This window comes from Phalacrocorax carbo, chromosome 6 (assembly GCF_963921805.1).
Source record: "Phalacrocorax carbo chromosome 6, bPhaCar2.1, whole genome shotgun sequence".
Classification (NCBI taxonomy): Eukaryota; Metazoa; Chordata; class Aves; order Suliformes; family Phalacrocoracidae; genus Phalacrocorax; species Phalacrocorax carbo.
This window is the reverse complement of record NC_087518.1, coordinates 38904003-38916854: the sequence shown is the minus strand read 5'-3', so window position 1 is coordinate 38916854 and position 12852 is coordinate 38904003. Positions and strand designations below refer to the sequence as shown.

Sequence of the window (12852 nt, the reverse complement as noted above, 5' to 3'; positions counted from 1 at the left end):
GCCCCGCTGGAAACAAAAAGAGCAGGTCTTACCTACTGCAAGCTGCATGACATAAGCTGGCACTGGTGCTGGGGGCTCTTTAACAATAAGAGAGTGATGTAGTTGCTAATGACAAACTCCTACTATGAATTCTGATAATCTGAAATACAATACTACGATTTCAACTATTTTCTATGCACTGCGGCTACTACTTCAACATAATCTCAAAGTTTTTAAGCCCCCCCCCCCCCCCCCCAGTGCTGTGTCTTTTGTCTCCCTCTACTGGAATTTTTTAAAACTTTCTCATACTCGCTCCGCCGCAGTTTTTATAAATGCCAGATCTCTTCTAACACGCGTGCATCCTGCGGCAAGAGAGCAGCTTTTGCTCCTTGCGGGGACGTCACGAGGCGGGACTCGATAGCCTTTCCCGTCCTGCAGCCACCAAACTTGTCGGCGCCCCGCGGTTTCCGCTGCGGGACGCGCTGGGTTCCGAGGCCGGCGCTGTTGGCGGACTGGCGGGCGGGGCGGGTCAGAGCCGGGCCTCCCGCCCGCCGAGTGCCCGCGGGGTGCCGGCGGCGGCACCGCCACGGAGCGGGGGACACCCGCGGGGGGGCGGGGCGGGGCGCGCGCGGCCGCCCCCTTCTGACGTAGGTCCTCTCAGGAGCCAATCTCTGTGGGCCCGGCGCATTCAAACGGGGCAGGCAGCGGGCGCGAGCCGCGCCCTGTGCGGAGCGGAGCGGAGCGGAGCGAGGGTGGCGGCGGGTGAGGTGGGATGGCGGGTGAGGGGAGGGACCAGGCAGGCAGGCAGGTATCCCTCCAACCATCCCTCCCTCCATCCCTCCCTCCATCCCCGGGCCCGCGGCACGGGTGGGCCGTTGTTCCGGGAGCGGCAGAGCTGGGTGGGCGGCGCGGGGCAGCGGGCCCTGGAGGCGCTGCCCCGCGGGGTCTCCTTTGCCGGCCGCCGCCGCTTCCTCCTCGCCTTCCCCCTGCGGCGGCGGGCGGGCCCGGCGGGGCTGAGGGGCGCCTCCGGCGGGGCGGTCGCGAGGCGGGTGTGTGGCTGCGTGGGGAGCCTGACGGGGCTGGCCTGCAGAGGGGGGGCTTCCTGAAGGCGGGTAAGGGTTTCGCCCAGCTTTGAACGCTTAGGTTTCATCTCTAGTATTTGTAATCAATTAAAAATGAGGAACAAGTGTGCTTCTAACGGGCCTCGAGCCTCACTCATTTTAGAATGAAGGAACTTTTAATGGGGAGGCTTGGGCTTTCTGCAGGAAAGGTTTGTGAATATTTGCAAGGCACAGCTACAGCAGCAGGAGGGGAGAACTTGTGTTCTTATGCTAGTTATTTTAAAGCTAAATAGAAAAGTTGGACTTTTCAGAAAGCCCTAAAACAGTTCGTGGCTCACAACCGTGTTTATTTACTGCCTACTAGATGGAACCACAAAATGTATGCTTTCACATAAGTAGTTTCCTGTATCAGACTGGGTTGAGCAATAAATACCCTCCGCTTTGAAATTCTTGAAACTTTCCTCGCAACTTTTGAACTGTGGAAACCTTGTGCAGTCGCAACACGTGTACAAGTGAATTCTGAGAGTGTTCCAAAGGCTATAACTTAAACATGTAGCGTTAAAAGCAAATTCTGTTGGAGTAATCATTAATGCTTGCTTCTACATCAGTTGTTCTCATCTCGCTTTCCTTCCCACTCCCCCCCCGTTGCCATCTGCTTTTGTTAATGATATATGCAATTTTTGAAGGATCTAAGGCAGGTGACTACTAGTTGACTTTTAATAGCAAATAAATTGTAGCTGGAAAGCCGGTAGTGCACAGTGATGTCAAACCTATAACAACTCGGTAACTGTGATGTATATACAACAGTGAAAGTATAGTTTTCTTTACAGATTGGAGGTATACAGCTTTCTAAATATTTACATGAAAGGACATGGAACACATTTTACAGTTTTTCTTCTGTTGTCTAGGCTAGGTATATTTTTGTTTTGCTGGGCGTATGTGTACTATAGTTAACTAAATAATGTCCAGGCATGTTGTAAGAGTTACCTTTATTAACTATCCTATTCTGAGAGTGGGTTTTATATATCAAAAATCTGAAAAAAAAAATCTGTTTTCTGTGTTCACAGATTCCCTATTCAGCGTTAATAATTTTGTTCTGTTGGAGTCTGTTAGTTGTGAAACACTAAGAGTACAAATAGTTGTGAGTGAATGGAGGCACCATCTTGAATCCCCTTTCTTTGGGGATCATGGTAGGTCATTTGGAAGAAATGTCCATGGTGATTTTTGTTGCTTTATAGTTAGATCATTCTTTGTACCAACTGGTGCTTCTTCATAATGTTTGGTTTACTTTCTGAAACAAATCATAAAACTCAATAAATGGAATCAAATAGCCTACTATTGGCAGAAGCAGCCATTTGAATATAGAAGAATGGCTTTTTTTTTTAAGTGCTGGAGGTGAAATGGGATACTAATTGTTACTAATGTTTGGGGACATATATTTACTGCAGTATATGTGAGGAACTCCCCATGAACCGAAACATAACTCACACTGGACATGAGCATCATAAAAACTTTTGCTTTGTCTCCCCAGATTCCATAAGAAGAAGCAGCTAGAAATAATCTTTTACTAAAGGTGCTTGTACTTATTAAAAACCTAATGTTAACCTGCTGGAAGACAAAATGCCTATTTATACAGTTCCTGCAAGAAGGCCCTCTGAGGCACAATGTACTACTACTTTGCAGAAGACTTCTTCACAGAATACCAGTAGCAAAGCTTCTGGGCAGCAACTGAAATCACAGGTGTCAGGAGAAGAAAAGGATAGTCTACTCTCTTGTTCTCAGAACAAGGTTGAGGAAATAAATAGGACATATGTGATTTCAGCCTGTAAAAAAGCAAGTGATGCATCAACTGCACTTAAACCTGAAGGCAGATTAACACTCCAGAGGAGAACTGGAACAAGCAAAAAATCAGTGTCTGGTAGTGAACAACTGCATACAAACACAACACAGGACATGGAAAATACACAAATGGAGAGAAAACTTACTCTGCAGAGGCGAGTGAGGACTGGCTCCGTAGAGAAGAACAAAATTAATCAGAATACTGTGCTTGGAATAGAAAATAATGACTCTGCTGCACAAAGAAATTACAAGATTGCACTTCCAAATATTAATAATGATACTCATGATGTTATACCAAGCTTTAAGTTAGCTGAGGGTCAGTCAAGTACAAAGTTGCAGTGTAATCTGAACAGCAAGGGTTCCTTTGGTGTTGTTGATGGCCTGTGTGAAAATGATAGCTCCACACATTTAAAATATAGGACAAGTGCTGCGGACATAAAATTTCAAAATGAAGTTTCTAAATCAGAACAATTAGTTATGTCAAAATATATTAATAGGATATCAGGAGAACAACCGAATGAAAAAGGCAATATAAATAAGCTAGTTGGAAAGCAAAGGTTGCAACATTTGATTACAAAACATAACGGTTTGGAAAGATCAAGGACACCAACAAAGGGTTCAACAGAAGGGTTTACAGGGGTTAAGCTGACACCAAAGAACAGCGCTTCTCAGGATCAACCATCTCTGTCCACTCCAAATAAACGAACACCTCATCTTCAAATTCTAGCTGAGAAGAAAACTAGTGTCTTCAGCTCTCCTTCTGTGAGTAGAAGTTTAAAACCAAGAGAGAAAACACAAAGTCTAGCTGAGAGCAAGAGCACCGAGGAAGATGTTTTCAAAGTGGAAAACAGCAAAGTGATTGTAGCTGTGCGTGTACGGCCTTTCAGTAACAGGTTTGTATCCTGGGCTTATTTCTGATGCTAATAGTAGCTTTTACAGTGTATGTTGATTCCTGCTTTGTATTTTTTGAATTGTTTAATCATTGACCAAATAAGGATGTAACACATACTTAGAAATGAGCTGATATTTCATGCAACATCAAGATAAAGATTTTATTAAGAGGTTGAGTTCACTTTATAGGTGTTTGGGCTGTTTTTCACATGTTCATTAGCTGAAATGGTTTGAGCTTGAATACTTTGTATGTTCATCAAATGTTTTTTTAACAATGGTTACTGAACTTTTTATTTTCCAGAAGGCAGTTGATTGAAATGACTAACTTAAAGCATGTAGCTTATACTTTTTAATTTTTTCCTGCTTTCATCTAGAGAGAAAAATGAAAGCTCACTCCCTGTAATCTCCATGAGTGGTTCAGAGACAGCTGTACGAAATCCAGCCACAAACCAAGTTTACAGCTTCAGCTATGACTTTTCTTTCTGGTCTTTTGACAAGTGTCATCCTAATTTTGCAAGCCAATCGATGATTTATAAAACACTGGCAGTGCCGCTCCTAGAAAGAGCTTTTGAGGGATATAACACTTGTCTTTTTGCTTATGGGCAGACTGGTTCTGGAAAATCATACACGTAAGTTCTTAATTATTAATTGTTAAAATTCTGTAGGAGCCAATTGTTATGCAATGCAAAGTAATAAGAAGGGTTTATATGGAATAGATTTCATAATTACTGAGTTGTGTTAAAATGTTTTTGCATATTTTAAAACAAAAATAATTAAAATAATATAGTTATTGAGATGAAGTTAGCTGTAGAATATTTTTATGTATCTGACACTGACCTCTTTCTGTGTCTAGTGAAGAAAATAAAAGCTCTTTCTAGAGAATTTAGTGAAGAAAACCCTTTATTAATGTTGAGAGTTTCTCAGACTCTCCCAGTGCTGTTGTTCACCAGTGTGTGTTTTGTGTGAGAAGTAGCATGTTGTTTGGAAAAGACCTCTAAAAGATATTTCTAATTATGGTCCTGACTCTTTCAGAACTTTAAATAAATAAAAAATTCCAGATGTTTGTGGTGCTACTTATTTGAAATCTGATCTTTACCCAAAATACTCCCAGACAATTTTACATACCTTGTGTATATCTTTGAATAGAAAGCTTAGTGAACTGTTTTCTTTCCAATCATTCTTCCATTAAAATCAGTTCTAGAGCTTTATAATTACCATGAAGTACTATAGACTTTAAATATGTAGCTGAGGATCAGAAATGTTTCTATTCAATTTATCACACTTTAAATTTTTATTCAATTTATCATAGATATAGAACTTATACAGAGAACTTATTTTCTTTTTAAGCGGGAACTCTATTTTTCCTTGTAATGTTTATTTACCTTGGTCTAACAGAAAGGTATGCTCAGTATCACAGTTGTTATCCTGTTTGTAGGTTTGTTGTATTTTTTTCTTTTCCTCCATGTTCAGGTAGACTCTTACCTTCACCCCTTTGTATTTTCAGCAAGGTTGAAATTAGTATCAGTTGTAACTGCCTCCTCAGGTCAGGTCTACACAACAGACTTCTGCTGAAGCTATATGTGCAGCTGCGTGAGTCTAGACTGTATCCAGTACACTGGCGTTCTGCAGTGACAGAACTAGACAGGAAAAAACTATGCCAGAGGTGTTGAGGGGCTTACCTTACTGCACTGGTAGGGTGCAGAGAATATAAAATGCATGCATGTTGGGATATCAAATGTCTAGGTTTACTGTTTTACTATAAACTTACTCTTCTGTTGCTGTAGGGTTTTCATTTGACTTAGGTTTTCAACCCATTTCTCAATGGATGAATTAGAGAACACCTCTGGACATCATCTTGTCCAGCTCCCTGCTCAAACAAGCACCAACTTAGAAGTAATAAGTGACAGAAATCTATAACTCAAAAGCCTGTGTCATTTCAGCTTTAGAGCTATACAAATAATATTAGAACTAGCTATAGAGGGTTACACAACTGAACTAGCATGTTTGTTTGGTAACTACAGGATGATGGGATTTGATGAAGACCGAGGAATAATTCCAAGACTTTGTGAAGATCTTTTTACTCAGATAGCACAAATGGACAAGCAACAGGTAGTATCCTTGTGCTATTGACCTTACATTGAATTATGAGGAAACTGATGTGTTTCAGTATTTTGATACCTGTTTCATTCTTTCATTTTATACCTTAAAATGATCCATTTATTCATGTCTGTAGTCTTTTGCTGATTCAAATCTTATTTCTGCTAGTAGCTCTGATTAACAGGTTAAATAGTAAAAATCAACCTTGTTTTGCTTCCTCAGTGACAATAATGTAAAAATAAAATATGGACATGGCATTTTTGATGTGTCACTAGACTAGAATTCTTTCCTCTATATAGCATGTCTTACAAGGTAAGATTTATGTGAGGAGAGATAAAAAGAAATCCTAGTGGGTTCCATCCTTTCAGTGGAGGCATATAAAATAAACTTTAAAAAGTATGAATTTATCTTTAAACATTGTCACATATCAAAGTGAAATACACTTTAATAGTATTCTAATTCTAGTATTCTAGCTCTATATTCTTGCTGAAATAATAAAAAAACCCCACAACTACCCTCACCTAAATATTTTTAAGAATTTAAAGTTTTTATTGTAAAAAATGTCATGTTTTCTTCTCTGCTTTGAGAATAGACCTTTATTAGTATGTTAACTTGATATGAAAGAGTGGTCTTCTGAGAGGGGGTGGGAATATTTTATCTGATCACAGTGTATTTTGATTTGAATTCCTGGCCTATGGCTATGGTGTATGGATTTAAAAACAACAAAGTCGTAATCCTTTCCAGAGTGTGTTAATGAAGGGTTACATTCTGTTTCTGCCCCAATTAATTGGTGTAGTAATGGTGAACTTATGTCTTCAGTTATGATTCTCTAAGTAATTTAAACTCTTAAAAAATTTAAACCCATTTCATGCCTTAAGAAAAGGCCCAAACTGACAATGCAGGTATACAGGGGGTTTGTCTGTGGGAATTCTTCAGGTATATTTATTTTTCTGTCTCACTGTTGTTAAGGCTTTTTTAGGCTAAATTTCTGGTGCAGAATAACTTTTGAGGAACCAGCTTGACTACAGTACAGCACTTGAGATTTGAATTGTGCACCTAAAGCTTTCCATAGTAATAACAGAAATCATAATTTGTGGTTAGAAGCTCTGAATGTCTCTTAGAATTGTAAAAAGGATGAGAGACTTGTATTTACATTCTTCCATGGATAAGGAATATCTGATGCAAAACATGCTGACAAAGGCTGTTCTTTTTATTCTTTCTGTGTGTTTGTCCATGTGTGTAAGGACAGTTCAAATGCCTGTAGCACTGAATAGCAGGATCTGTTAACTTAAGTTATTTTTTGAAACACAGGATGATGAAAATGTTTTGTGGACTATATTAATAACTTCTATTATTAATTTTATTAGGTTTTGTATCATCTCGAAATGAGCTTTTTTGAAGTATACAATGAGAAAATTCATGATTTGCTTGTCTTTAAAGCTGAAAGCAGACAGAAGAAACAACCAGTAAGTTTTTCACAAGAACAAGTATATGCATAATCTCAAAGTAGTGGCATCTATTTTGTAAACAATAATGCACGAATGACAATTTATCATTGCTTTATGTAGGTACTTTATATTGTTGTGAATAATGGGATTAAAAAAAAAAAATCTCACTATATGGCTTCAAGCAAAATGCTTGGCACTTCAGAAATGCTAAGCAAAAAAAGATCTTGCTGAAATAGAAACAAAACAATTCAGTAGAATCTCTCAAAATTGTTAACATCTCATCTTCAAAATGAAGATGATCTTATCAGCCTTTATAAAAAGACTCTTACAGTATTATTTATCAAAATCTCCAGATTATATTAAGAATCTTCTGTGCAATATAATTTGAGCTATAATCTTGTAATTTAGATGGATTTCCAAAATGGAAGGATGACAATGTCAGGAGGCTTCTAATGGTGGTGTGGCAGGGGGAGAAGTATTGGCCTAATTGTAGCTGATCCATCAGTCTCCTCAGATCTCAGCCCTACTGAAACGTCCATTCACTTTCTGAAAATATCTCTGTATTGTTTATCTACTGGGATGCCTGTTTGCCACTGACTCTATGTATCTAATTGCAGTCCATAGTATATTAATGAAAAAATGTTAATATTTGCAAAGGGAGAATATTTCCCTGCTTTTTCCTCTGTGTATTTACATTGCCCAGCTACAGAAAACTATTATTATATAAGAGCTTAGCACCAAGATGGATAATATCTTTCAGATTCTTTGCCCTGGATAATTTACTGCTTAGAGCCATGGGGCTGTCAGGAAGTTCCTTTTTTTTCTTCCTGTTGGTTGGCTGGTTGTTTCCCAAGGAGCTGGGGGGGGGTGGTGGGGAATCAGTGACCTGAATAACTAATTAAGGATCACTAGCTAAACTAGTTTAGCTAGTTTTTAATGCTTGTGCGTTGGAATATGTAAAACCATAAATTAAAGAAATTTGTGTTAAGTAGGGGATTCAGGGAAGGAATTTATCATGTTTGATTTGCTAGAAAAAATAAAGTACTTTCTGTACTTTGATGTATTGAACACTGTACTGGCTGTGTGTGTAAACAATAGTTTTAGTTCATGATAAAGAATATACACTAATTCAATTTGCTGTTGAAATAAGCCCTTTATCCTAAACTTGGGGCTTACGTGGACTAGTTATATAGAATTAAAGACTATACTGCCTTGTTTATAGTAGGATTGTTTTTATCTGAGTTTTGTCATTATTTTTTACCAAAACTATTGAACTTTGTGACATAAATCTATTATGTTTCCAAAAAGACTTTTTTTCTTATGTAAATATCTTATATAAGATACATGTTCTTGCAGTTAGCCCTATGAACAATGGCCTGGTGCAGTCTGCTCTGATTTCTTAGGCAGCTGGAAAAATTAAGTTGTAGGTATTTTCCTGAAAATACTGGTCTAGATGATTCATGCTAAGTTTCGTTCAATGATAAATGTCATACTAGGGGTGTAGATAGACTTTCTCATAATTTTAAGGTATTCCTGAGTGCTAGGTCTAACTAATGCACTTCTAATAATTTTTCTTTTAAAATGATTCTCACCAGCTTCGTGTAAGAGAACATCCAGTGTTGGGACCATATGTGGAAGGCCTGACAGTGTAAGTATTAACTGTTCTCATTTTAGTACATGTATGGTGTAATCCTGAAAGAATGTGCTAATTATTATCTTGAGGATCTGTGAAAGCTTGTGTGCTTTCACAGCCAGAAAATTAGGCAAGGTCTTAGTATCATGTAGCGTTACAAAAATGTGCACCCATGTCTAGCTTGACCTATTTCCTTTAGTGTGTTGCTTTAGTGAAATAAGTTGTGTGGAAGTCTCAAGACAACTGGAGCTTTCATGGTATGTTTGTATTTTGTCTGTAACTAGGGAAATGTTTCACAACTCAGGCAGCAGAGAAAACTGTAGAAAGAAAACAGTCTGAACCCAAACTTTTCTTTTTTCCCCCACCTTAGGAATGTTGTCAGTTCTTACTCTGATATCCAGGTAAGAGTTATTTGCTTACCAAAATGGAATACAAATATTTCTACTTGCTCCTTCCTTCACTGCTGAAAACTAAATTCCATGGATGGGAAGAAAATGCTTTACAGACTGCCCTATAGTCTATGATATTTCAGCCGATTTTGTAAAGGGATGATGAAGACTAGTCCTATATAATGGAGTTAAGTAGATGCGTCCAGGCAAGTGGCAATCTCTTCACATGGTTATCTCTTAATCTTATTTTAATTCCTCCCTTATAGATTCACCATTTGTGTTGTTAACTTTATTTGCAACCATTTTAATCTTCAGTTAACTGCCTAGAGTAGGTTTTGGTTTCACATCCTGACTTCTATCTCTTACAGAGTTGGCTTGAACTAGGAAATAAGCAGAGAGCAACAGCTGCTACAGTAATGAATGACAAGAGCTCTAGATCTCATTCTGTCTTCACCCTTGTCATGACGCAAACCAAGGTATTGCTGGGTGTTGTATCTGTTCAAATTGGGTACTAAAAAATTTTGTGCGCTGCCTAGAAAATTGTTGTCGGAATATACTTGAAGATGATAAGTAAAGAATAGGGCATATTAACATGGCTTTTTACACAGCAAAACTTTTGTTCTATTTTTACATGATTTGAGTATATTCTGATGTCTCTGTGCTACATATATTTATAGCAACAATATAAATGTGTCTAGGCTGGCACATCTAGGAGTAGTTCCAAGCTTCTGAGTGAGAGTTTTGAGGTGTAAATGGAATCTAAATTGAGGCCAGACATAACTTCACACTGCTGCCAGCACATCTTGGATTCTAAGAAGGTTAGGCTATATAAAGTGGATAGCTGTGCTAAGTTCTTGCAGGTCATGAGGTGAGACAATGGTAGGAGATGCAGTTTCTGCTCAGTTTCAACACAGTTCACTGAATAAATGTTTCCTTGCTTCAGGATACCTGGCTCACCCATGTGCCTCCAAGATATAGGGGCTACAACTCCTCATCTGATTTTACAGATATGTAAGAGACAAAACCTGATTTAGTGAGATGAGTTTGAAACCAGAAGTCAAATATGTAGAGCTCCTCAGAAGTCTACAGTCAGTCAATTTTCTCCATTCACAAATAACTTGTGGTTTAGGGTTTTTTGTTCTTGGTTTAATTTTTTCGGCCCAGTTTCCTAACCTTCTCCTTTGCTCTGCCCTTCACCATTCTCACCACTGGATTATTTCTTTCCTCTATCAGAACTAGTCCTGAGACTTTTCCACTGAGTACTTACTGACTTAGACCAATGAAGATCAGCTAACAGCTTACTGAGATCCATGGGTTTTGGATAGCCACAATAGTCAAACTTCAGACTGAAACCCATAGTTTGCTAGTCTGTTTGTTTAGTTTATGCTTATACAGTTATTCAACTGCAGACAATTGGTGCTATGGTTAAACATCTGAACTCGGTCTCCTTCAAGGGATGTACATGTCTGTATCCTGTCAAAAAGTAAATGGAAATGTCAATTTTCTATGTATTTAAAGTGAACAGCTTGTTAGATTTCTGCTTGCCCTCAGGTTTTTTATTTTGGTGCAAATGCAAACATCTTCCTTTTTTCCAGGTAGAGTTAGTGGATGAAGAACAATGTGATCGTAGGCTTACCAGCCACATAAATCTAATTGATCTAGCTGGCAGTGAATGCTGCTCAACAGCTCAGACCACTGGAGAAAGGCTGAAGGTAAACCAAGATTGGAAATCGGTGGAAAAGGATTGACTTTAAAGAATACCCCTAAACTCCAAAGCATCCTTACCTACCAGTACTCTTGGGCAGGAACCGTAGCTGTAAAAGGATATGTAGCCCTTATGCTTATAAGTATTGCATAGTGCTTTGATAGTGAGGGTGGATGGCCCAGAGAAGCCGTTCAGACTGTGTAGCATGGCAGGCCAGATCTTGCTTAGCACAAACACTCCCCGTGCTATGCAGGCCTCATGATCCTTTAGAAAGATTGAGGAAAAACTGTCTATGTGACTTTCCATATCACAATCGGGTATCACACGGACTTGGGGCTTGTCCCTTTTTTGGGGATATAAATAGATTCTAATGAGAGACTTACTCTCAGGCTGCCTTCATAAGTTAGGTCGTTCGTAACACTGCTTATTTTAAAGCCAAGGTCTCTGGTCTTTCCAAATGAAGATCTCTGAGGATATTCTTATTGTTGGTTTTTAATCAGTGATGACACTTTATATGGTACAGTTGTACCATACATTGAATAAACACAATTAAATCAACAGTACAGTTAATAACATCACACAAGAAAACACAACTGTATTATAATTATTTTTGCTTTTTGTAGGAGGGTGTGAGTATCAATAAATCACTGTTAACCCTTGGAAAGGTTATTTCTGCACTCTCTAAACAATCTCAAAATAGAAAGAAAACCTTCATTCCTTACCGGGAATCTGTCCTTACTTGGTATGTACGCTTCAGAATTTTTTATATAGAAGCAAAGGCTTTCTCAGATTTTGTATTCCCTTTCTATTCAGCAGGCATAGTTTCCCCTCCTTCCCTCCCTTCTTCCCTCCTCTCTCAAATGACCTATGGGTGGAAAAAATCAGCCTGTTGCATCAGTTAAAGAACAAACAGGACTTTGGTTTGTGTTTTAAGTAGCTAACAATCACTCTCCAGTAAGCAGCAAGACCCTAGGTATTTGGTATTTGGTCTGTTCAGATTGAGAAATTTAATTTTTATTTCAATGTGGGGGCCAGGGATTGACTTCTGCTCTCCTGTCAAATGAAGGTTGTTAAAGGAAAGTCTTGGTGGAAATTCACAAACTGCTATGATTGCCACAGTAAGTCCAGCTGCCAGTAGTACAGAAGAAACACTCAGCACTCTTCGCTATGCAAAACAAGCTTGTTCCATTATCAACATCGCTAAAGTAAATGAAGATGTGAATGCTAAGCTAATCAGAGGTGAGATTGACATCTGCAGTCTCTGAGGGGTCTTCATTTGCATGTGTGTTCAACTTACTGCTTAGTAAGAGTTGTTACAGTTAATCGTCTATTATGTTGACGGACCACTTGTCGGATAGGCTAATACAACCTAGGATATCTTCCTTTTAGTATTCTTTGTAAGCTTTTTTTTTTGCTAAAGTTCAGATGGTATCTTAGGCTATGCTTGAAAACCTGGAATGGGGAAAGGTGTTTCATTTTAAATTAAATAACAGGATGAATTTTCTAGTATCATAGTGAAATGTCTGAACCGTATTTTGTCTTCATTTTTTTTAATGTGTACTCTTTGTCTGGTTTGTTTAACGTAGAATTGAAAGCTGAAATTGAAAAACTGAAGGCAGCTCAGAAGAGCGCTCTGAACACTGATCCTGAAAAATACAGACGTTATTTGCAGGAAATAACATCTTTGCGGGTAAAATTGCACCAGCAGGAGAGGGACATGGCAGAAATGCAAAGGTCTGGTAGTCTTTAATGTCATATTCTAAAATAAAAAAGGTAAAATTTATATGCTGTAATTTTTTTCCTAATATGT

At 38.7% G+C, this 12852-nt stretch overlaps 2 protein-coding genes across 3 annotated transcripts in view; one reads left to right on the top strand and one right to left on the bottom strand.

Moving 5' to 3' along the window:
* Positions 1-305: 305 nt before the first annotated feature.
* On the bottom strand, positions 306-1198 carry LOC135314125 (atherin-like). The gene is made up of 2 exons (XM_064455775.1): positions 1195-1198; positions 306-1081 (listed from the first exon to the last, which is right to left on the bottom strand). The coding sequence occupies exons 1-2, from the start codon at positions 1196-1198 to the stop codon at positions 306-308; spliced, it is 780 nt and encodes a 259-aa protein (XP_064311845.1).
* The window catches only part of KIF14 (kinesin family member 14), a 32883-nt gene continuing 20690 nt past the window's right edge, over positions 660-12852 (top strand). The window contains exons 1-13 of one of the 2 annotated variants that reach the window (XM_064454779.1): positions 660-741; positions 2108-2230; positions 2572-3772; positions 4145-4399; positions 5792-5879; positions 7235-7333; positions 8911-8963; positions 9319-9349; positions 9706-9813; positions 10933-11049; positions 11666-11784; positions 12109-12281; positions 12629-12776. In XM_064454779.1, coding sequence (XP_064310849.1) covers positions 2661-3772; positions 4145-4399; positions 5792-5879; positions 7235-7333; positions 8911-8963; positions 9319-9349; positions 9706-9813; positions 10933-11049; positions 11666-11784; positions 12109-12281; positions 12629-12776 — 2303 coding nt within the window. In that variant the 5' untranslated portion in view covers positions 660-741; positions 2108-2230; positions 2572-2660. The remainder of the gene's footprint in view (positions 742-2107; positions 2231-2571; positions 3773-4144; positions 4400-5791; positions 5880-7234; positions 7334-8910; positions 8964-9318; positions 9350-9705; positions 9814-10932; positions 11050-11665; positions 11785-12108; positions 12282-12628; positions 12777-12852) is intronic. The other variant, XM_064454780.1, reaches the window with a different exon arrangement.